The 23,681-nt window shown below is 38.1% G+C and overlaps 1 protein-coding gene across 3 annotated transcripts; it reads right to left on the reverse strand.

The window, feature by feature from the left end:
- Positions 1–270: 270 nt before the first annotated feature.
- Positions 271–15,851, reverse strand: BLOC1S6 (biogenesis of lysosomal organelles complex 1 subunit 6). Of its 3 annotated transcripts, none has more exons than XM_037156515.2 (5): positions 15,464–15,851; positions 12,393–12,534; positions 4,964–5,051; positions 3,220–3,306; positions 271–2,787 (listed from the first exon to the last, which is right to left on the reverse strand). In XM_037156515.2, exons 1-5 carry the CDS (start codon positions 15,543–15,545, stop codon positions 2,668–2,670), a joined length of 519 nt encoding a protein of 172 aa, XP_037012410.1. In that variant the 5' UTR covers positions 15,546–15,851; the 3' UTR covers positions 271–2,667. The 3 variants fall into 3 exon arrangements, with proteins under 3 accessions (XP_037012410.1, XP_053525956.1, XP_053525957.1); XM_053669981.1 differs by lacking the exon at positions 15,464–15,851 and adding an exon at positions 15,269–15,400; XM_053669982.1 differs by lacking the exon at positions 15,464–15,851 and adding an exon at positions 15,308–15,390.
- Between the last annotated feature and the right edge of the window lie 7,830 nt (positions 15,852–23,681).

A 23,681-nucleotide genomic window follows, 5' to 3' on the forward strand; every position in this document is an offset into this window, starting at 1 on the left:
GAATCTTTTCCCAACACTTCCTATCACTTTCTGAAAAACATTTTGGGAGTGAACGAGCATTAGGTGACCCACCATACGGAGAGCACTAAGAGGAAGGCGAATGGAAAGGAACGCAAAGGAGTGGCGTGGCTGAAATGACGTCCGTGATGCCCCCGGCGCTGCGGACACCACAGAGATCGATCTTGACTTTGGGTAACTCAGAGGCCTTTTTAAAACAAATGTGTAAAAAGTAGTCCTTATTTTTATAACCTCAAAAACCAGACAAGTACATGAGGGTTTATAACTGTCGTATTTATAAACTATCCACACAAAAACTCAGACGACACAATCCATGTTACATTCCACATCTATATATCTACATAACATCCTACAAAATCAACTTCCATCATTTTAGTTCAGTTCATGTGATACAGTTTCCAAACAAAGGCAGTATTTTTCAACCCAAAAATCAAAGGCAATTTTTTTCAACCCAAGTACCAATTCATTATTTTGTGTAAAAATACAGTAAGACTAATTGCAAGGGTTCTATCCAGGTTTAGTAAGATATGTTTCTAAGTTACTGAAATATAGCTAAAGTCAGATTTTAATTACCATGGTAACAGTACTTTGATTTACAACTGACCTAAAAATAGTGGATGCTAATATAGTCAACATTTAAAAAACCTTCCAAAGTAAAATAATATAACTCCATAAGTATATGTGTATTGCCATTTACTCAGTAAACATGATTTATTTTAATACAGGTCACAAAAAGTTCAATTAATTAACCAGATTTCTCTATTTCCTGTCTGCTATATATTTTACTCTTAAACCTGACTTTATATCAAAAGCAGCAATTCAGAATTTATTTCATAAGTTTAATCCCAAAATTACTAGATGGCTTTTTAAATGATTTCACTCTTTATAAATATAAATCACTAAGTAGGCTAAACCAGTGTGGGGAGCTCTTTAAAATCTGCATGGAGTCCTGCCTCAGGACTGAGGAGTAAGAATCCTCCTGAATGTCTGGGGTTTTTTTAAGTGCCCAGGTGATAATGACAGGCAGTCTAATGGGGGGACTTCTGACTGAGACCACTAGACCAGTGGTTCTCAACTTTTAAAGTACATGTATTCACTTGAGGAAACTTTTTTACAAAGCAAACCAGATTTGCTTCAGCAGATTTAGAGTGGTGTCTGGGAACCAGCATTCAAGTAACCACTGTGGGTGGTCCACAGACCACTCTGAGAAATAGTGCCCAGCCTTCTTCAGATTGTAAATGAGTACATTCAGCAATTCAGGCAGCAGGCAGCCTTTTAAAATAAAACATATTTATATTCTTAACATGAGGTCAAATTCGAGTGCATTGTGAGATCATAATTCATTCATTAAAGAAGGAAGAGCTGTCAAACAAACTAAAGGTTTAAACAGACCAGCTCTTAGCACTCAACTTAGATCTAATGCCTGCTTCATCATTAATTATCCTGATATGTGACCAGAGGTACTGATTCCAGCTCATCGAAAATGTAATGTGGATTACAAAAGATACACATTCTAATCACACACCTTTACAGATTCTGTTTCTGTGTAACAGACTGGAGACCAGCTGGATGTTAAAGAATACTAAAACAGTAAATAATATATTCTCAGTCTTAAACATGAAACTTCATATTTCCCTAACGTAAGTTTCTACTTATAATATTGGGGGGTGGACATCTAGAAAACACAGCATCATGCTATCTCTTCTGTGAAGAAGCCATTTACCAATTTTCCACATTTCTTGTCATTATCTATAAAAGTGGTAGTTGGTATCTACCATTCTACTTTAAAAATTTGTTACAAGCACAAAAAAAGTAACCACATGAAAGTAACCACATGTAAGGCCACACAGCAAATCAAAGGGCAGAACTACCGATTAGATTTTGCACTTGGAAAGTTGAGCTCACTATCTTATCAGCTTGACAACTGTATCTCTATGTGTGATGACTCTTACTAAGTATTATAAATATTTAGACATATTTGAGTGTGTGACAGCTTTACCAACACCCCTGCCAAACTTTAGGAAGAACAATCTACTGTGAACCTAGAAGCTACATAAGAACTAAATGGCAAACAATGCTAGGAAGCAAAGTGTATGGTAAGTGGACTCTGTCTGGCATCTTGTTCACCTATCCTATGTCTAAGATGCTGTTATTTATTGTGTACACACCGTTCTATCATGTCCTTCACAAAGCTTATACCACCTCTTTTCCAGTAACATGTGATTGAATGTTGGCATTTTTTCTTACCTAAGCAATGAAAAGGCAGTTGCCAAAACCCAGAATTGTATTGCCAAATAATAACTTTTAGCCATTTAAAGTCTAGACCATTAAAAAACAATCAAACCATTTTCCAGTTTATAAAAGATTCAAGGCCAAATGAATTTATAATGAATTTTAAAATTAAGCAAAATGAAAGTGGAAAATTACCCATAAATATCCAAACCAAGTGACACTGTCTTCTACTTAGGGGGAAAAAAAGTAGCTTCTTAAATGGCTAAAATGAACACACAGAGACGGCATTCCTGGGGAAAGGGTTTCAACACCGGACACAATAGTAAAAGGCACCACCCTGACTTCAGTCTACAGTTAAGTCACCTTAACTCCAAAGACTATGGGACAGGTGAAGGAAGAATAAACCCATTCGACTTTTCATGTCCTTTTTGCCGGTTTGGCAGTTAGCTGCTTTTCTCTTTCAAATTCCTTCTCTCGTTGCTGCTCCCTTTCCAACTCTTCTTTCTGCCTCTTCTGCTGCAGTTTAAGTGCTCTTTTCTATGTCAAAAAATTCAAAAACCAAGAGAACAATCAAGGCTTAGAGATTAGGGCCCAATTTAAAAGTAACAGTGCTTTGATCTGAGGTGATCAATACACATTTATAAATTTCATATTCAACTTTTAAATTCACTCTGGGTAATTTAAAGTCTCCTTAGAACAAAAAACAATGTGTTACTCCATTAAATGAGAATTGCAGTGACATAGTCAGAGAACATGAGCCTACCAGCCCGGCTATTAGGAAAAAGACCCAAAGTGGAGTTCCAAAGAATGTCTTAAAAGAAAACAATAAAAAATAAAATTTTAAAAAATGTACCATGAATTAAGTATGTTATTGCATATGGATATATAAGAAGTCAGAAAATGAGTACTGAAGAAAAATAGACAATTAACCTCTACTTTTATAAAAAATGTAAAAACTTTCCAACTCACTTTTAACTTCGAAGTCTTTTCATGAAGCATCAGCATTTCTTTTCTTATATTCACCAGCTTGGCATGATAGTGTTTTGCTTCAGTGAACTTACCATGGAAAAATAAACAAAAAGCCAAGTTAAAATAGACTGAAACAGCAAAATGGATAAATAAATCAATGCCTATGTTACAGTTCATCCTTCCTCAATTGGTCAAATTTTTAACACCTTATTCATCTCCACAATTTAATTCCAATATTTACATTTTATTTAAACCATTAGTAGAATTTTGAAAACACTTGATTCAGTTCAGATTGATAAAAAGTTACTAAACACAAAGTAGATATTTATATTGTACACAGATATCATTTTGCTTTAAAAACATGCAGTATTACCCTAAAATTTCAGTAAGGCTACCAAATAATGCCCTCAGTTTCATGTGAGAAAAGTAAAACACTCCCTACTGCCTGTATGAGGGAAAGACCAAGCCAGGACACAAAGGACAGTTTAAGTGACTACCCATCAGGAAAAGCCAAGCTGTGTCTAGAGGGCCCTGAGAGGGACGTGGGCTTCTGAAGTCAGAACAAGCAGAAGAACCTCTGGAAGGACACTTTTCTTCCCAAGGAGTTACAGGTGTGAACATTTCATCTCAGCCAGAAATGGCAGAAAAGGGAAAAAATCACCACATTCTCAGTCAAGGTAACAGAAAAGACCAGGTGACAAAAAAAAAAAAGAGAAGAGTCGATGGATTAGCAACCCTCGTGCAACTATACATCAAGCAACAGCTGGTGAGCCCCATGGCTCACACACCCTCTCTCTCTCTCTCTCTCTCAACCTTCCAGTTTTCGCTTCCTAGATGACAATCAGAATGATCTGGGGCCGAAAGAAGACGAAAGAGGAAGATCTAGTTTCTGCCCCTGAGACAGAAACAACAGTTTTATATCTGCTTGGTTCATTTATCACTAATTCACTCAACAAATATCCGTAAGTCAGCGGAAACTGGCCCGCCTCCTTCACAGGAAGTAAGGAACTACAGGGCCGAAGACACAGTATTTACTACCACAGGCCTCTGCCTGATGCTACAGAAGATGAACTTTCTTTCTGATTGTTATAAAAAAATATTAATAAGCCACCATTTGTCCAATGCATAAAAATCCATAAAATCATGTAAACCAAGCTATTTGTAATGTTCATGGTAAAGAAAAAGGCAGTCCTGAATTCTAATTTTTGCTAATCCTTGTTTCTTAAAAAAGAGGATCAGTTCCTCTCATCAAAAAGCTATAAAGCTTCTGATGAATTCCAACTATTGTTGTTTATATTGAAAGATATAAAGTGTCCGTAAATGACTTTCAAAGGATCTGTTTCTGCATTAATTTGCTACAAAATTATTAAAGTACCATACAATTAAATAAAATATGAATTTAAAAAAACATGTCATTGATAAAAATAGATGCACTTTCCTTAAGGGGAAAAATAGTATCCCCAAAGTTTCTTATTTTAGTCTCATTTATAAAAATAAAGATCTATTCCAGACTTTCATAAATAAGTTCTATTTCCTATCACAAATTCAACATTTCAAAGATAACAATTCAAAATAATAGACATTCCAGTAAAGTAAATCAAAGTTTCCTATTAAAAGACAAATTCGAACCTTTAAAAATTAGAGGACAAGACCCCAAACATACACATGTACAAAGCTGGGAGGATAAACCGACCTACTTCTAAAGCCAGATGTCTCTAAGTTATGTCAGCTAACTCACACTCACCAAAGCATTAATATCCAACACAGAATGACATTCTTTAAATTTTGAAATCTCTTGTTCCAGTGTGTCTAACAATACAACTTGGTTCTGTCTGAAAAAAAAAAAAAAGCACACAGCCAAAGTAAACATTACATATTGTAAGTTAATGTTAAAGGTAGAAATTAAGTATGAAATGTATTGGTTCTTCATGGCTTATTTGGATTAGTATAATCTTTTTCAAAATAGTACTTCAAATCCACATTCTAAAAACTAAATGTGTCTTTTAGTCTTGCTTCAGATTCTAGTAACCAAAATCACCAAATCATTTAAAATTCATTTTATTTCTTACTACTTTTAACAACTTCCTGCATTACTCCCCAAAAGTTTTTTATACTATCTTGCCCAAGAAACTTGATGTTTTATACGTATACCAAAATTGGAAGAATACCACAAAGTCAATGAGCAGCAGTGACTTTTTAGGTTACAGTTGGGAAAAACGTCAAATCAAGTCTAAAGGAATAAATAGGAAGATGAAAAAAAAAACCCTAGGAATTACAAGATTCCCCTACCAATAACCAATTGTGTGATCTTAGAAATTTTAGTTTATTTCTTTGGGCCTAAATTTCCTCATTCATAAAGTGAGAAGGTCAAACAATGTAATTTCAAAGGTTCCTCATAAAAATTCTGATTCAAAACCTTTTATTGAGAAAGAGGAGCCAACTTTCCTAATAATACTTCTCTAGGTCCATCAATGCTGGGATCACAGAAATAAGTGACACAGAGGGGTCACCTAATTAAATATCTTAAAGAATACCATAGACAAAAAATATGTCATATTTGCTAGCGAAACTCTGCTAAAAAGAAACAATGCTGAGAAAAAGAAATAACAAGGAGGAGACTGAAGGGCAGCCAGAGCATCTCCACCAGCCAGCACTGAGTCTGGCAGACCCCAGAGGTTACAGGTTTGTCCCTTCAGCTCCAACTAGAGAACACAGGAGGTGAAATAGCGAACAGATGAGAGGAAAACCCAGCAAGTCGATGACCTGAGATAAGCAGGAAAGCAAACAGAGGCTATTACTATGAGAAAGTATTATAGAAAAATCAACAAAACCAAAAGTTGTTTCTTCAAAAGATCAATAAAATTAACAAACCTCTAGCCGAACTAATAAAGAATACAAATTACTAACATAACTTATGGAAGAGGAGTCATAACTAACGATCCCATGGGCATTAAAAGGATAATAAAGGAACACTTTCAACAGTTCTATATCCATAACTTTAATAACTTAGATAAAAATGGCTACTTCCTTGAAAGACGCAAACTACCAAACCTCACACAAGGAGAAATATAATCTAAGTAAGCCCTATATCTAACAGCACATGGCACCAGATGTTAGATGTCGGTCCCTGAACTTGCATAACAATTCAGAGCCGAGAACTCAAGTACAAGTGAAACTTATTTAGAAAGTCACAGAGGTAGAAGACCAGAGCCACAGAAGAAGGAAGCCAGCTGGGCTGCATATACTCAGGAAACTTAGAAAAAGAAAGCAAAGGTAATGAGCCTGGGGCAAGAAAGGGAGAAGAAAAGATGTAGGTGTGTGTAAGGGAGAGAGGGGAATGGGGGGCTGCGGGGAGACACACGAGGCAGAGGGTGGGAGGGCACCTGAGGGAAGAAGGGGATGAAGAAAGGCATGGGCACACTAGAGAAAGAAGGACAGACAGACAGACAGAAAAAGAGAGAAAGAATGCAAGTGAGCAAACTGGGACCTTCTTCTTATGTAGTTTTATCTGTTTCCTAAAGGTGGGAATTTTAGGGCAGAATCTCAATAGAATATTCATCAGCTTTCCAGGTGTGTCCTTCAGGGTCATGGTGTCTACTGACTGGTCGGTGCTAGGGTAGGGAGTCATTTAGTCAATGCATCCGGTCCTCATGTCAGCCATGGTGTAGCTTCATCTGGTTTTACTGCTTTTCTGGGCCTGGAACACAACAGTGGCCTAGATGTTATCTCTAGTTTGACCAAAACTGCCTTGTGGTCAACAGACCCAAGGCTTTCTTCCTGATGTGGGTTAGAGCCTCACTGTCCTGAGGGCTTCATGTTCGAAGAGGTGGTCTTGTAAGGGCTTGTGTAGGAATCACATGAGGCTCTTCTCCAGCCCCTTTGTTCCTCCTCTAAGAGAGGACATGCCAGGTCGAGAAAAGGTCAGGGGAGGGTCCACCCGAATAACTAGCAATATGCTAAGGGAAGAAAGGTCACCCTGGGAGCAAGGTCCCACCCTACAATGCTCATTTTCTCAGCTTTGTTAGACACTCGGGCTTGCTGTGTCACATTTATTAAAGAAACTGAATTAATCCCAGAAATGAAAACACAAGGACCAAACATAAGTAGTGGGCACATTTCCTATGGGGCCACCATTGCCCTAAAACCAAAACCAGACAAAGATATCACAAGAAAGGAAAATCTATAGACCAACATATTTCATGAACACGATGCAGAAATCCTCAGTAAGATACTGGCAATCAAATCCAACAATGTATAAAAAAATTATACACCAAAACCAAGTGGGATTTATTCCATGTACACAAAGCTGGTTCAATATTTGAAAAGAAGAAAGCTAAAGAAGAAAAATCTCACAGTCCTGTCAGTTGATGCAGAAGAAGTATTTGACCAAGTCCAACACCATTCATGACTAAATTAAAAAACTCTCATGAGGAAGAGAAAGGAACTTCCTCAACTTGTTAAAGAACATTTTAAAAAAAAACTATACCTAACATCACACTTGTGGTGAGAATTCAGATGTTTTCCCCCTAACATTGGGAGCAAGGAAAAAATGTTCATTTTCGCTACTCCTATTCAATACCACACTGGAAGTCCTAGCTAATGCAACAAGAAAAGGAAAGGAAATAAAAGGTATACAGATTAAAAAGAAAAGAATAAAACTATTTTTGCTCACAGACGACACGAATGCCTATGTGGCAAACCCCAAAGAATCAACAGAAAACCTCCTGGAACTAGTATGTCAGTATAGCAAGGTTTCAGGATACAAGATTAATATACAAAAGATTAATATGCTTTCCTATGCACCCGCAGTAAACAATAACCCACTCAGATGAAATACTTGGGTATAAATCTAACAAAATTTGTATAGGCTCTACATGTAAAACTCTCAAGAAATTTTAAAAAGATGTAGATAATGGAGAGCTACTCCAAGTACATGTAATAAAAGTCTTAACATTATGGTATCGATTCCTCCCAACTTGATCTATAAGATTCAATGCAATCACAATTTAAATCCAAGCAAATTACTTTGTAGATACAATAAACTGGTTCTAAAATTAACATGGAAAGGCAAAGACCTAGAATAATCGATGCATACTGAAGAACACAGTGGGAAGACATACACCACGCAGCTTCAAGACTTATGAAACTACAGAAATCACGACAGCGTGGCATTAGAGAAAGAACACACTGATCAACGGAACAATGTGCAAAACTCTTAAAACCTCACAAATACAAACAGCTGCTCTTTTGCAAAAGAGCTAAGATAGTGCAGTGGAGGAAGAAGAGTTGCTTCAAAAAATGGACGTGTGTGTGCAAAGACGTTAACCTAGGCACAGACCTCCCACCTTTTGTAAGAACTAACTGAAAATGAGTGACAAATCTAAATGTAAGATGTAAAATTCTAAAACTTACAGAGGAAAAAACAGGAGAAAATCTAGGTGACCTCGATATGGTGATTAATTTTTACATTCAATACTGACAGCATAATCCATTAAGGACTTTTACAATTATAGACTTCTGCTCTGTAAAAGTCACTGTTAAGAAAATGAAAAGATAAGCCACACACCTGGATAAAATATTCATTAAACACAGAAAGACTTGTATCAAAAATATACAAAGTAGTCTTAAAACACAACAATAAGAAAACAGTCAAATTTAAAAATGGGCAAAATACATCAAAAAACAATGAAATCTTAATCATTTATGACAATGGATGGACCTAGAGGGTATTACGCTACGTGAAATAAGTCAGAGAAAGGCAAATACCATATGATTTAACTTACATATGGAATCTAGGGAACAAATAAACAAACAGAAACAGACTCACAGATACAGAGAACAAACTGATGGTGGCCGGGTGGGAGGGGGACTGAGGAGCTGGGTGAAACAGGTGAAGGGATTAAGAAGTACAAATTGGTGGTTACAAAGCAGTCACAGAGACGTAAAGTGCAGCATAGGGAACACAGTCAATAACAGTGCAATTACTACGTATGGTGCCAGGGGGGCACTAGACTTATCGCAGGAATCACTTCATAAATTATATAGATGTCTAACCACTATGCTGTATGCCTGAAACTAATATAAAATAATATTTAATGTCAAGTGTAATTGAAAAATAAAAAAAGAGAAAACAGGCATGGAAATATAAAGTACAGCATAGGGATTATAGTCAATAATACTGTAATAACTATGTATGGTGTCAGGTGGGTACTAGACTTACCAGGGGATCACTGTGTAAGTTAAATATGTCTAATCACTGTGTTGTACACCTAAAGTTAATATAATATTGTACCTACTGCGATTTACGAATAAATTTGAAAAACAGAAAAATAAACACATATGCCCTATAAACAAAAATATAATAAAAATATAAAAAATTTTTAAACGAGCTAAATGAACATCTGTTGTATAATCATAAATTTGTCTGATCTTTGTCCCAGGTTCCTGGCATATCTATTCTAAAACTTGGAATTCCCAAAAAACAGGAGTGTCTTTGTTATTCATGAGCCCCTTGGATCACACCTGATTATGCTGATGAGATGACCCACAGTGGGCCCCTGGAGCTTCAAGACTGGGGCTGGTCATGCCAAAAACATCGATCACGTGGTCAGAGGGTCAGGGTTTTGAGCCATGTAATATCGGCCCATTCTCCAAAGAAGGGAGGGGGTCTGGAGAATGAGTTCGGTTACGAGGCCAACGATTCAATCAATTATTCCTACTTAATGAAACCCCATTTAAAACTCTGGACACCAGAGCTCAGCAGAGCTTCCTGGTTGGTAAACACATCCATCTGGGAGGGCGACATACCCCAATTTCATTAGGAGAGGGCACAGACACTCTGTGTTTGGGATGCCCCAGAGTCTGCCCTCTGTGTCTATTCATTAGGCTGGTCCTGACTGTGTCCTTCATAACAAAACTGTAATTGTACCTTTCATGATCCATTAAGTCTAGAAAGTCTGGAAGAAAGTTCCAGAAAATATTTAGCTCCACTACAATTTAGTGGGGGAAAATGACTTAATTTCCCTTCCTTTGAAGTTTTGTATAATCTGTGGCAAATATGCTGGGCGTGACTGTGAAGCCCTGACGCAGTATCTAAAGCAGGGGTGCCCGACCTGCCGGCCACCAGCCACATGTAGCCCAGGATGGCTGTGAATGCGGCCCAACACACGATCGTCAATTTACTTAAAATACTGTGAGACTGTTTTGTGATTACATGTTGCAATGTATTTAATGTGTGGCCAGGACAACTCCTCTTCTTCCTGACAAAAAATGCTCTCTGAGTAAAAAAAGTATTGCACTAAAAGGTTAAGCCTGTTTTATCTCAAAGGGAGCTCCACTGGGACTATTCACAACTGCACCTCTTCCAACTACTTAAAGGACCGAGATCCCAGAACCTCTTTGTCCTTTCTTTCCAACATTCTTAAAATGACATATATAAAAGACTATTTGTAACCTTTCTCATATACAAAGATAAGTTTTGTTCTCGGTCTTCCTTAGCCATTATTAGCTATGAAGAAAACTTAATTTCTGTCTACCGCTGCCTTCTCCGTCTTATCTGTAGGCCTGTTTCTATGATGGTAAACTGGCTTCACGAATATTAAAAAGTTTAATGACAGAGCCAACACAACGACTCAGGAACCTCTTAGTCTACTACTGTTTCCCCTGCATCTTTATTATTTGTGAAATTCTAAAGAGATGGCTACTAGAAAACATTTCTTTTTCTCTTCTTTGAAATTTGCTAATCTTGCTTTGATGCTAGATATATAACTGCTTATTCATCATATTCAACTGTTAATTCCAACATTACCTGTGTAATCTTTTTCAAGTTACTTAACCTCTCTGAACCTCAGTTTCTTCAACTGAAAACCTCAGTTTCTTTTAACTGTATAATATTATATACTATAAGCAGTATATAATATTAGATACTTCATAAAGTATCAGGAGTAATTACAATATGGTATATAAAGTGGCAAGCATGTAGTAAATACAGTAATAAATAGTAACTGATTTTACCATCATCATCGGATGGATGCCTGGGAAGTGGAGATACTCAAAACACTAAGTTTTAGCCAATGTCCTCATCAGTTAAAATCTGCAGTAAAACCATGACTCCCGGCTTCCCATTTAGGAAGGTGTTAGCCAAATGTTTGGCTTGCAGAGTTTCTTACCTTCTGCCATTCTATCATACTTCATCCAAACTCCACAACAAATTCTTTATTACCTTTTTGCCGCAAGGATTGACTGGTGTTAAAAAAACAAGTTATCACACATACTAGGGATAAAAATGTCACTTGGAGCTAGTAGAAAACCAGAATGTTGCCAAATCCCTAACTACAGTAGTGTACCACAGGTCCTAGAATATAGTTATCCTCATTATCCCCTTCAAATTCAAGGATTACAACACTATTTACTAATCCAAAATGACCATAGTTGATTATTTCTCCCCCTTTGCCCTAATAAAGTCTTTTGAGATAAGTTTTCAGAGGGTAGGTCTTAGAGGAGCACCAGCTCAGAGCCAGTTGAAAGATGACCATCACAGAAGGAAACAACAGGCCAGCCTGGGCAATCCAGACAGGTCCTTACTCTGGAGGAAGTAGAAACTCAGCCTGTGGTGTCCAGGTGGGAGACAATAGAGTATAGTGTATATCTTTGCATACCAACACCACTCCATGGGTTCCATTCTTCCTTATCCTGTTCCTCTCTTAATGTTTCCTCTAATCCTTTATTTAGCTAGTAGAGGATGAAATGGGCCACTTCAATAAATGGTACTTAAGGATTTCTGGCAACTTGTGAACCAGTGACTAAATACAAATGTGACTCATGGAAGCAATTCTGCAACTCGACTCAGAAATAGGTGTATACCCATCATGCAACATTCCCAATAGACAAGACTTATAAAATAATGGTAAAACACCAAAATTAATGAAAGAGTCTAAAACAGATTTAGGGGTACTTCTGAGACCCCAAACACTGTGCAAGCATTCATTTCACTTTTTATATTTAGATTGCTATGAATTCCTCCACTCCCATTTGCTATCACTAATGATAAATACTCAACTGCATGAAATGTTACAAAATAATGACTTAATACAGTATATACTGTATATACTTATATAGTAAATGCTGACTCTGCCAGAGGGGAATGAGTGCATCTCTGCTTTTTGTTAGCTCACGTGAGTTCCTGGAGGGCCTGTTTGGATCTCTGCAGATCAGGCAGGTAGTGAGAAAGCAATCCCTCCGCCAGCTGCTCCACAGCTTTGTCTTCTGCGGTCAGGTCCTCTATTAACCCTTCATCTGGAGAAGTGTCACTTAAACCTGTCCCCAAGCAAAAATCAAATTTAGGAAGCTTTTAAATTGACACAGGGATCAGAGAGCAGTGGGGAGGCAGGGAAGAAGGTTGGCAACGAGGCTCAGTGCATACGCACAAGGTGGTACCAGAACCTTTTCTCCACTTTTTTTAACTTTCACTTTTTGAGTGTCCTCTAAAAAATGGATTATGAACACTCAAAATGTTTTAAAGCTATTACTATAACATAAAGTCTAGATTAAAAGAACATTAACATGCAAAATTCTGTATGTTTATGTACATTTCATGACAGGATTTCATGTACAGCATTTATAGTTTTCAATGGATTGTTAAGGAAACCTGAGGTCTAAAAGTGGGAAACAATCACTGAATGAAAACACAAAATTCTTCTATTCAAAAACACAATACCTAAAAATATTTTTTCATTTCTATGGAAGTAAAAATATGGGTCAACATCTATTTTGAATATAACTTAGTATGTTACTTACATGTAAAAGGAGGGATGTTTTGTCATTTGTTAGGAGAGAAATTTTCTAAGAATTTCTCCTTTGTTGAGATCAGTATCTTAATTTACTATATAAAATAATGTATTATGTCTTTGTGTGTAAATCTAAATGTGACGGGAGGAACTATGCTTCATACTTTTCCTTTGAATAAGGGAACTGTAACCACTGTGCCAAGCATTCCAAAGTGTTCAAAATGAATACCCATCAATCACTACTACCGAGAAAAGTATAAAACAGTTTCTAAACAGGATTCAATGATTGGTTTGTAAGAACTTAGAATCATTAATTTAGAATGAGAAAAAAATGAAATGGTCCCATTATTAAAGTTGTACTCCAAAAACTTTCAAACTAATATTAAACTCTGAAATATCTTTCTTTAATCATAATCTTGTCATATTCAGTAACATCAAAATAGAACATTACATGGAATACATCTATCATAATGCATTGCTTATAGCCCATTTCCATGTATAGGTTTTACCATATATTTAAATTTTGGCAAGATTAAGGAAAACAACATGCTGTCACATTCAAAATAAGTTTTCAGAAATCAAAATAAAACAGTATGCTTTTTATTCTGATCCTGAAAAACATGAGCAAACTATAGAATTCTTATAGTTGCAAGGCAACATTCAAACAGGTAAGAACTAACTTAAAAAACTGAGCACTCCACAAATGAAACAAAAATATAATAGGAAACATGGAGTATTTATGAATATTGCCACTGATGTACCGTCAGGTGGGAAGGGAACAAGTATAGCTGAGAATTTATGCCATTGCGTAAGGGTTGATTATAATTATACTGCAAACAACAGCAACTCTCTTAAGAAAATATGGAAAACATAAGTATTATACAGAAATGCCCAATAAGGACATTTCAACTTTAAGGAATAATAACTAATACACCTCCCTTACAATATACAGGGTGGGGGCAAAAGTAAGTTTACAGATGTCAGTACACAAAACAGTCTATTCTTGTGTTATTCATTATTATATTATTTTCCATACAACAACTGTACACCTACTTTTGTCCCACGCATATAGACATTACAACTAGTAGATCCCCTCCCTACCCTACCTCAATCTTCTAGTTAGTGGAAGTGTCTAAGTTTTCATGTTTTTACATACCTACTAAATGTTACTAAGTACAAGGTATTTTATGTGGGAGATTAAACAAAAAGAAAGGGTCCTTAACCTATTCATGCAAAAACATTTGCTGCATATCTATATATATTAGGTACTAGTTTCTGAATACAACAATATATTAGGAAAGCCTCCCTCCCTGAAAGGGTTCAATACAGAAGAATCACAGCATGTGAGAAGTGCCCCTAGAGAAACAGACACTTAGTGGGGAATTCAGAGGAGAGCAAGATCTTCCAAGCAAGAAATGTCACAAGTGGAGCTTCACCTCGGAGCAGTGATGTGACAGTAGGGGGCGAGATGGGAAGTAAGAGTAAGAGACTGAAGGCAGGCTAGCACTAGAACTACTGTTTTAAGGGTGAAAATACAAAAAGGAGTTGGAACTTGTATAGTAGAATCCCCTAAATTAAAGAGGTAGAAGGCAAGTGAGAGGAAAGAATCCAGAGTAATATCAAAGTTTCAAGTGAGAGTGGCTTGGTACCATTAATAGGATCAGACATCTACTTTTATTTGTGTACATGCTGTGAGGTTAGTGCTAAAGAGCCATATCAAAACATCCAGCGAACAGACAGAGGAGCAAGCTGAGAGGTACCCAACTGCATATACATACAAGGAAGTCTTATTTATAGAAGCAACTTAGGAAGGTGGGAAAAGAGGGAGACCGTGGAGGAAAAGCATGGCCAAAAAAAGACTGAGCACTATTTGGGGGTAACACCTGTGTTTCTAGAAACGGAGGTAAAAGAAAAGGCACATCCAAAGCACTACAGCCTTTCTCATCTAGGGTTTCTCATCTGAATCACAGAACACAAATGGTACAAATGGCAGAGCAATTGTACCATTCTGGATGCAGAGCAAGTCAACCCATTACATTCAATGGAAGCCTTCGGGCATTGGGGCTTCACTACCTCTGAACTGGAGTAAAGAAAGACTGCTGACGGAATACTGATGCAGTAATGTATACGTCAAATATCTAAATTAAAAGCCATCATCCTCCTGACAAATTCACCCTCAACCACCAACGTGTAACAAATAGCCAATAAGAGCCGGAGTCACATAAACGCAGAATGACTTCACCATCAATTGCCTCCAACCGCACCCAAAAAACACCACTTGCTCTGCAAACTTCGTTCCCCACCCATTCCGCAGAACAAGAGGGCCGGCACAGTCCCCCACTTCTGCGCAGGGGCCACAGGCGCAGGTCCGCAGCTGCCCACTGCAGCTTACTCCGGCGGGGCGGCCAGGAAGACCCACCCACTCCGTTCCGGCTGCCCGCCCCCCGGATAGCACGTACCCGGCATCTGCTCCCCAGCCCCCAGACCGTCGGGTGGCGGTGCCAAGACCCCGTCCGAAGTTGGAGGCCCGGGGACACTCATGTCCCTCCGGCTGGGACCAGGGAAGGGGCAGTTATGTAGATGATCAGATACAGTACGGAAGAATCAAACAAATCCAGGACCCAGTCGGACAGAAGCGGCAACCGCACCGGGAAGAAACGGAAGCGGAAGGTGGCGGGCGCCAGGCACGTGACCGCGCGTCCGAGACTGCCCCCAACCCTTTCGGCTTCCAAGGTCTTCCTTCCCGTAGCTCCGGGCACTCCACGCTGACGTCGCCGTTTGTGAAGGACGCGGTGTCATTTGAGTCCGGGGCTCGCCTCCCTGCGGACCAAGGAGTGGACAGGGGACGGTGGGAGGGAGAAAGTGGGCGGTGACGGGAAGGGGCTGCTCCGGTGGACTCTCGAAGACCGGAAGAGCTTTGTTGAACTGGGCGAGCTGTTAGCTTGGTTAGCTGAGACTACACAGCTTTTCAATTTTGTATCCGTGTTAAGGCAACACCTTAAGAACAAGGATTGCGTGCCTTCTCAGCGATTTGGACCATTAAAAAGCTCTGTGAGCTTCAGCCTTGCTAATTGGGGTATTGGCCAGGATTCCTGACTCGCCTTGTTGGTTGTATGTTGTGAATGATTTAAGGCCTGGGTTTTAGCGTCTACAGAACAGATTCATCCATATTAGTAGAAATGGCACTTGCCGAGATCTTGTGTATCTCATGAATCTACAAGATTTCATGATCTTGTGGAATGCCATGAATTTTGATGAAAAACACTTAGAAATGGGCAGAAGCAGCCTCAGACCAAATAAAACTGTCAGCTATGCTCTCCCTACCTTAGACCATCTCACCTGGACTGTAATAGTGGCCTCCTAATGTTGCTTTCCAAACTTGCCTGTCCAAACACTTTTCTATGCTGCAGCCAGCACAGCATCAGAGAGTTTATGTCAAACCTCAGAAACCTCAGGTTAACCCCACCTGTAACCCCACTGCCCTTATCAGTGCATTCACACCCCTTCTTTTCCCTTCACTCTGGAGAGCACCTCTCCCTTACTCTGTAGTAAGCAGAATAATGACTCCACCCCAAGATGTCCACAGCCCTGTTAGTATGTTAAGTTTCACCAAAAAGAGTAATTAAGGTTACTAGTCTGCTGACTTAAAGATAGATTATCTTCGATTATTGAATGGGCCCAATATAATCAAAAGGGCCTTCAAAACTGGGAGGGTGAGGCAGGAGAGTCAGGAAGGAGGTAACCATTGTGAAGGATGATTACAGTTACAGCACTGCTGTAACTTCCAAACTGAAAATGTTTCTCACAGAGAACCATAATAGGTTCTCAAAAAATATTTGCTGGATGAACTATTGATTCTCTATCCCCAAATTCCAAATATCGATAATCTCTAAAGTCTGAATCACACAAGATTACACTTGAAAATAGGAAGGAGGCCACTGGCCATGACTGTGGTGACCTCTAGAAACTGGAAAAAAGACAAGGAAACAGATTCACCCCTACCTAGAACTTTTAGAATGGAACTCAGTCCTTCTGACACCTTGAGTTTATCCCAATGTAATTTGTATTGGACATCTGACCTACCGAACTATAATAAATTTGTATTTCTATAAGTTTGTGTCAATTTGTTAGCATGTGAATAGGAAAGTAATGCACTACCCTTCAGGGATCCTTTGCTCCATTCAAGCATAAAACATCTGCAGTGCTCTTGGTCATGCTTCAGCCTGGAATGTTCTAGTCAATGTCTTACTGATCTTTCAAGTCTTGGTCTAAATAATATATTTAATTAAAAAACACTCACAATTCTATATCTCCTTTCAACTTTCAGAAATTGCAATAGTAACCTTTTCTCAGTACAAAGCATCCTGCTATTTAGCACTTAATCATTCTCATATTAGTTATTTCTCTTGACTTTTCTATTAGATTGCAAACTCCAAATTGAAACTGTTATTCAAAGAGAACCATAATAGGGTCTCAAAAAATATTTGCTGGATGAAGTATTGATCCTCTATCCCCAAATTCCAAATTTGATAATCTCTAAAGTCTGAATCATACAAGATTACACTTGATAAACTACCTTGTAACCACAGTTCACTGCTGTCATCTCCCAATTGGATACTAAGGCCCCTTAGAATAGACCCATGTCCTATGGGTTATCTGTGACCTCTAGCTCTTAGCATAGTATTAAGCATATTTAACCTGGATTTGAAAATACTGGTTATTTGGATTTAATTGATAAAATTAAACTCCTGCCCTGACTATTTTTACTATCTTTCCCTCTCTTCTATTTTGCTTTAAGGAAACATTCATTTTAGAAAGTTTGATGAATGATCTTTTTTCAGCATTGTAATTTTTTTCATGTAACATAAATAATCAGGTTAATGGATAAGGAGGACTGTCTGCCTGACCCATCTTGATTTTTTTCTTTTTTCCTTTTCCTTCTTTACTCCCAGAGATTTCCACTGAACATGTCAAGTGCTTGTTAGAGACTCTCTGTGTCCCAGCCTCAATTTAGCAAGTGCTGTGCATCTAACACTGCTTGTGAGACAGAGATCAAAAACAAAAGATTGCATTTGATGCCAAGGAAGTAAATGGTTCATTGAGTTACATATGTCTTTCAAAATGCACTGGTGGTAGCCATTCTCTTTTATGTGCCAGAGATAGAATCCACTCCAAATAGCTGAATACCCAAGAAAGGACAGGGCACTTAGGGTATAAAAAATGGGGTAAAATTTCTGGATTTCGCCCACTAGGGATTTATATTATACCATTTATACACAGTAGAATTAGCATGGAACTAAAGTACTAGTTTAGTACTTTAGCATAATGGAACTAGTTTAGTTCCATTAGCATGGAACTAAGGTACTAAATTATGTGGAACAAACCTAAAGAACTGTAAAGGACATTAATGGCATCATATTAGTTTCCTATTGCTACTATAACAAACCACAAATTTGGTAGCTTAAAACAACACAAAATTATTATCTTACAGTTCTGGAATCCAAAATCAGTCTCACTGGGTTAAAACCAAGTTGTCAACAGGTATGGTTACTTCTGGAGACTCTGAGGAAGAATCTGTTTCTTGGCTTTTCTGTCTTTAGAAGCTGCCCACGTGACTTGGCTCTTGGCCCATCTCATTGTTTCTTCTCCCTCTACTACCATTGCCACATTGTCTTCTCTCCTATTCTGATCTTCCGGCCCCCTCTTATAAAGACCTCCCTCTTATAAGGACCCCTGTGATTACACTGTAATAACCCAGGATAATCTCTCCATCTCAAGGTCCTTAATTTGACCAACTGAGAAGTTCATTTTGCCATGTAAGGTAACATTCACAGATTCTGGGGAATTGAAGGTGGAATTTCATGGAGGGGGGCATTATTTCAGCCCACCACAGATGTACAATTATGTAGTGTATGACTGACAGCAACTAAAGAAATTTTTTAAACAATAGAGGAAATGAACTTAAACTGTACTTTGAAGAACAGGTCAAATGTAATATGTGGAGAAAAATTAGTAAAGCCTTCAACACCCAAAATAGCAAAAGTATACTTCAGACTCAAGGATCTCAAGGTGCTAACTGTCTTTTGGGTAAGACAAGAGTAACACAGATTAAGTAGCTAGCAAAAGAATTAATGGAGAAAAGTGTTGTATAGTCTTTACACCAAAAAAACTTAAGACAAAAGATAATATGAAATGTAATCATACTGCTCTGAAGAAGTTAATCCAAAGAAATGATATCCACAAAGAGTTAAACACTGTATATTCATAGCAAAAGGAAAATAAGTCTACTGGATTCCAAGGACCTTGAAATCCAAAAACAGGAGGGCAAATATAATGCAATAAATACATCGAAACCATTTATCCACCTTTCGGTTTTGCTGTTTTTCTTAAATTGTCTTGCATTCTTTATTTTTACTAACCAAAATATAGTGGGTAGGAAGGAGATTCAAGCAGAGAAAAAATGTTAATACATGAATATAATCAGGATGTCCTATATTTAGAATGTGCTAAGATTTTATAAAACTGACTCCAAGTTTGGCCTACTTGTCTTACAGGATTTTCTTTCCCTCCCTCTACTTTATCTCTATCCATCATTTTCCAAAAATAAGAAGAGAGGTAGGGGCACGAAAAGGGAGCAGTATGAGTGAGAAGGATGTAGGGACCAGGAGCTGCAGGGAAAGAGGATGGGAAAGGGTAAGGTATCCAAAAGAAAGATGTTACAGCCCATGACCTTATACTTTTAATGTACTGAAGTGTTGAAAATTTGCACACATTCATATAGGGTTCTGTGCTTGCAAAGTAACTTTTAAAAAGAAGGAAGGGAACTGAAGGTAGGAAATCAGAGAATTTGGGCTACTAAAGAAAAACAGTATATCATTTTGCCTATAGTTATGGAATCTGAAAATGACTCTCAAGGAGTTTTAACCAGTTTTCTCTTCTTATGTTCACATGAGAAATATTCTTTCACATTAGCAAAGTGCTAAAATACTTCCACCCAATGCAACTCCACTACACTTTCCATCATTCCTTCCTAACATTATGTAAAAACATTTTTATGTGGAGTATTTCACCAACACATTCTCCTAAACCTTACCACCAAAAAGTTCATAAAATACGTGCAGAAGAGCTATGGCTTTTGAAATTTTCCAATAGACTATTTTTTAGTTTTCGGTTCACAGCAAAATTGAGGGGAAGGTACAGAGACTTCTTATACACCTCCTACGCCCATGCACGCACAGCCTCTCCCATCATCAACATCCCTCGCCAGAGTGAGACACTTGTTACAATTCATGAACCTGCATTTTCACATCATAATCACTCACCTTAGGGTTCACTATTCATGTCGTGTAATCTGTGGGACTGGACAAAGGTATAATGATGTGTATTCACCACTATAGCATAACACAGTATTTTTACTGCCCTAAACCAATCCTCTGTGCACTGCCTATTCATCCCTCTGTCCCACTAGACCCTGGAAATCACCGATCTTTTTACTCCATAGTTTTGCCTTTTCTAGAATGTCATATATTTGGAATCAAGCACTGTATAGCCTTTCCAAATTGGCTTCTTTCACTTGGTAATATGCATTGAAGTTTCCTTCATGTATTTTCATGGCTTGGTGGTTTGGTTTCTTTTTGGCATAGACTAGAGAGTATTATTCCATTTTTTGAAGATGACACAGTTCCTTAATCCTTTCACTACTGAAGGCCATCTAAGCTACTTCCAAGTTTTGGCAATTATGAATAAGTTACTATAAACACCCACGTGCAAATTTTTATGCAGAATAATTTTTGACTCCACTGGGTAAATACCAAGAAGCAAGATTATTGGATCATATGATAAAAATAGTTTTAGATTTGTAAGAAACCACCCAACTGTCTTCCAAAGCGGCTGCCCCATTTTGCATTTCCACCAGCAGTGAATGAGACTTCCTGTTGCTCCACATCCTCGCACACCTTTGGCGCTGTCAGTGTTCTGAATTTGGGCCATCCTATCAACAGTAGAAGTGTAATGGTAACTCATAGTTTCTTTAATTTGTATTTTCTACTGGCATGTGATGCAGAACATCTTTTCACATGCATATTTGTCATGTTTGTCTTCTTTGGTGAGATGTCTGTTTAGATTGTCCATTTTTTAATCAAGTTATTTTCTTCTTGAGTTTTAAGAGTTCTTTGTGTATTTTTGATAACAGCCCTTCATCAGGTATGTCTGTTGCAAATATTTTCTCCAAGTCTGTGGCTTGTCTTCTCCTTCTCTTGACAGATTTTTTAAAATGAAAACTTGAAGGGAACCTAAAATGGGGTGTCTCCATGAAAAGAGGGCAGGCTCCCTAATCTACCACAAGGTGCCTGATCAGTTTTGACATTTATATGTAGGGGCACCTTTCTGAAATTTGCAGCAGTGGAAATAGCCAATTACTTAATGTCAAAAGACATGTTTCAATAACAGCTAAGACATTTACTATTCGGGGTTCTTTGATTGCAAGTGAAGAAGTCCAAATCTACCTAAACAATTTCCTGACTCACTGAGCTTGAAAATCTAAGAGTTTTTCTGGCTTCAGGCGTAGTAATATCCATTTCCTCAAAAGAAATGAGAATGTCTCTCTTTCTCTTTCTCTCTCTCTTTTTCTCTCTCTTTCCCCCTGCCCTACCCCAGGCTTTCCTCTGTATTGGTTTCGCTTTAGCCGCTCTCTGGAAAATAGTTCCAAATTTTTATGGTCCTTCCAGCTCCCAAGTGAAGCCAACTCACTCCTGGAGTTAATTTATTTATATGTCTTTACAAATAAAACCTCAAATTACTTGGATCGCATGCCTACCTATATACCAGTCTCTGCATCCAGAGGACAGAGAGGGTTCTGATGAGTCAGTGTGGGTCACATGTTAACAGGGGGAGCCGGGTCTCTTGACTGACAGTCCTGCTAGGAGTTATACAGAGGCACAGGGTAGTTTCTTAAAGGAAAATCAGAGTCCTGTTTCCAAAAGGAGGAAGGAAATTGTTCCAACCAAAGCGACAGATGTCAACTGTGTCCGTTACAAGATTTCAGTCAAGTCACTTACTCTCTGAGCTGCTGTTTTCTCTATCAGCAAAACAGACATAAAACCAGACCCACGACTTGACATACTTATGAGAATTAAAAACTTGATAGAACATATGAAAAGGATCTGTAAGCTGTGAGACACTATTGCAAATAGTGACGTCCCTTAACAAAGTACTTATTATGTGGCGGAAGATGTGCTCATCACCCTCACTTGGGTTTGAAGGGGTTCAGAACAGGCACTTTGGCATGTGGATTATTTTGAGCTGAAGATAATCAAGATGAAGGTTCATGAGAAACTTTCACCTCTCCTTTGAAGAATTTAAATTAGGGGCCTTGCCCATAATAAATATTATCACCAGGAATAACTTTTTACAACCTATCTATAGGGCGGGGCAAACTTCTAATTACCAAACATCTGTTCTTCCTATCATCCTGCAAATGGATCTCCCTCCCCTCTGCCTTTCCTCACCATTAGCTTGAAATGTCACATATGCCTCATGTTCCCTTGCTGTCCCTGAACCTCTCACGTATGTGCCATTTCCATATGCACACATGTAACTAAATTTGGTTATTTTCTCATTAATCTGTCTCATGTCAATTTCATTATTACAAGAGCCAGCAGAACCTAAAAAGGTAGAGGAAAGTTTTTTCCTACCCTACAGTTTTTTAACTAGGCTTTAGGTTTCTTAAATAACCTCTCCATCATAATTTATTTCTTTTTTTTTGTTTTTAAAAATATTTTATTTATTTATTTTTAGAGAGAGGGGAAGGAAAGGAGAAACAGAAAGAAACATCAGTGTGTGAGAGAAACATAGATTGATTGCCTCTTGCACACCCCCAAACAGAGACCCGGCCCACAGCCCAGGTATGTGCCCTGACTGTGAATTGAACTGGTGACCTTTCAGTTCACAGGCCAGTGCTCAATCCACTGAGCCACACCAGCCAAGGGTCACTTCTTTGAAACTTGAGGATCTCATTTATTTAGCTCAGTCTTTGGTGTCTCAGAGCCGAGTTAATACCTCAGAAGGGTATACCAATGGGTTGTGGATTTTGTGGAGCTTTACAGTGTACCTCATTGCACAAAAATTCTCTTGGCATTGGCAGGTTACCTACTATCAGTTTAACACATTCTGTGACCAACTTATCCTAGCAGAGAAGCCTTAAGAGTTAGGTGACAAATGCTCTAACAGCTTTTATTTATTTTTTTTAATTTATTTTTTTAAATTGATTATGCTGTTACAGTTGTTCTATTCCCCCCTTCATTCCCCTCCACCCTGCCCCCCCATTCCCACCATTACCCCCCTTTAGTTTATGTCCATGTGTCTCAAGTCCTTTAGGTTCTATATTTCCCATGCTATTCTTGCCCCCCCATCTATTTTCTATCTACTGTCTATGCTACTTATTTTCTGTACCTTCTCCCCCCATCTCCTCCTCCCACTCCCCTGTTGCTAACCCTCCTTGAGATCTTCATTTCTATGTTTCCACTCCTGATCTACCTGTTCTTTTAGTTTGCTTTCGTTTTAGGTGTGGTTGTTAATAACTGTGAGCTTGTTGTTCTTTCACTGTTCATGTTTCTTTAACTTCTTTTTCTTAAATAAGTCCCTTTAACATTTCATATAATAAGGGCTTGGTGATGATGA

Source organism: Artibeus jamaicensis, unplaced genomic scaffold, assembly GCF_021234435.1.
Source record: "Artibeus jamaicensis isolate MK-2021 breed Jamaican fruit bat unplaced genomic scaffold, CSHL_Jam_final contig_548, whole genome shotgun sequence".
NCBI lineage: Eukaryota > Metazoa > Chordata > Mammalia > Chiroptera > Phyllostomidae > Artibeus > Artibeus jamaicensis.

Coding starts and splice junctions, on each gene's coding strand:
- BLOC1S6 (XM_037156515.2), bottom strand. CDS start 15,545: ATGAGTGTCCCCGGGCCTCCAACTTCGGACGGGGTCTTGGCACCGCCA. Junction 12,535..15,463: donor GGCTGGGGAGCAGATGCCGG/GTACGTGCTATC, acceptor GCTTGGGGACAG/GTTTAAGTGACACTTCTCCA. Junction 5,052..12,392: donor CAGGCCCTCCAGGAACTCAC/GTGAGCTAACAA, acceptor TTTTTTTTTCAG/ACAGAACCAAGTTGTATTGT.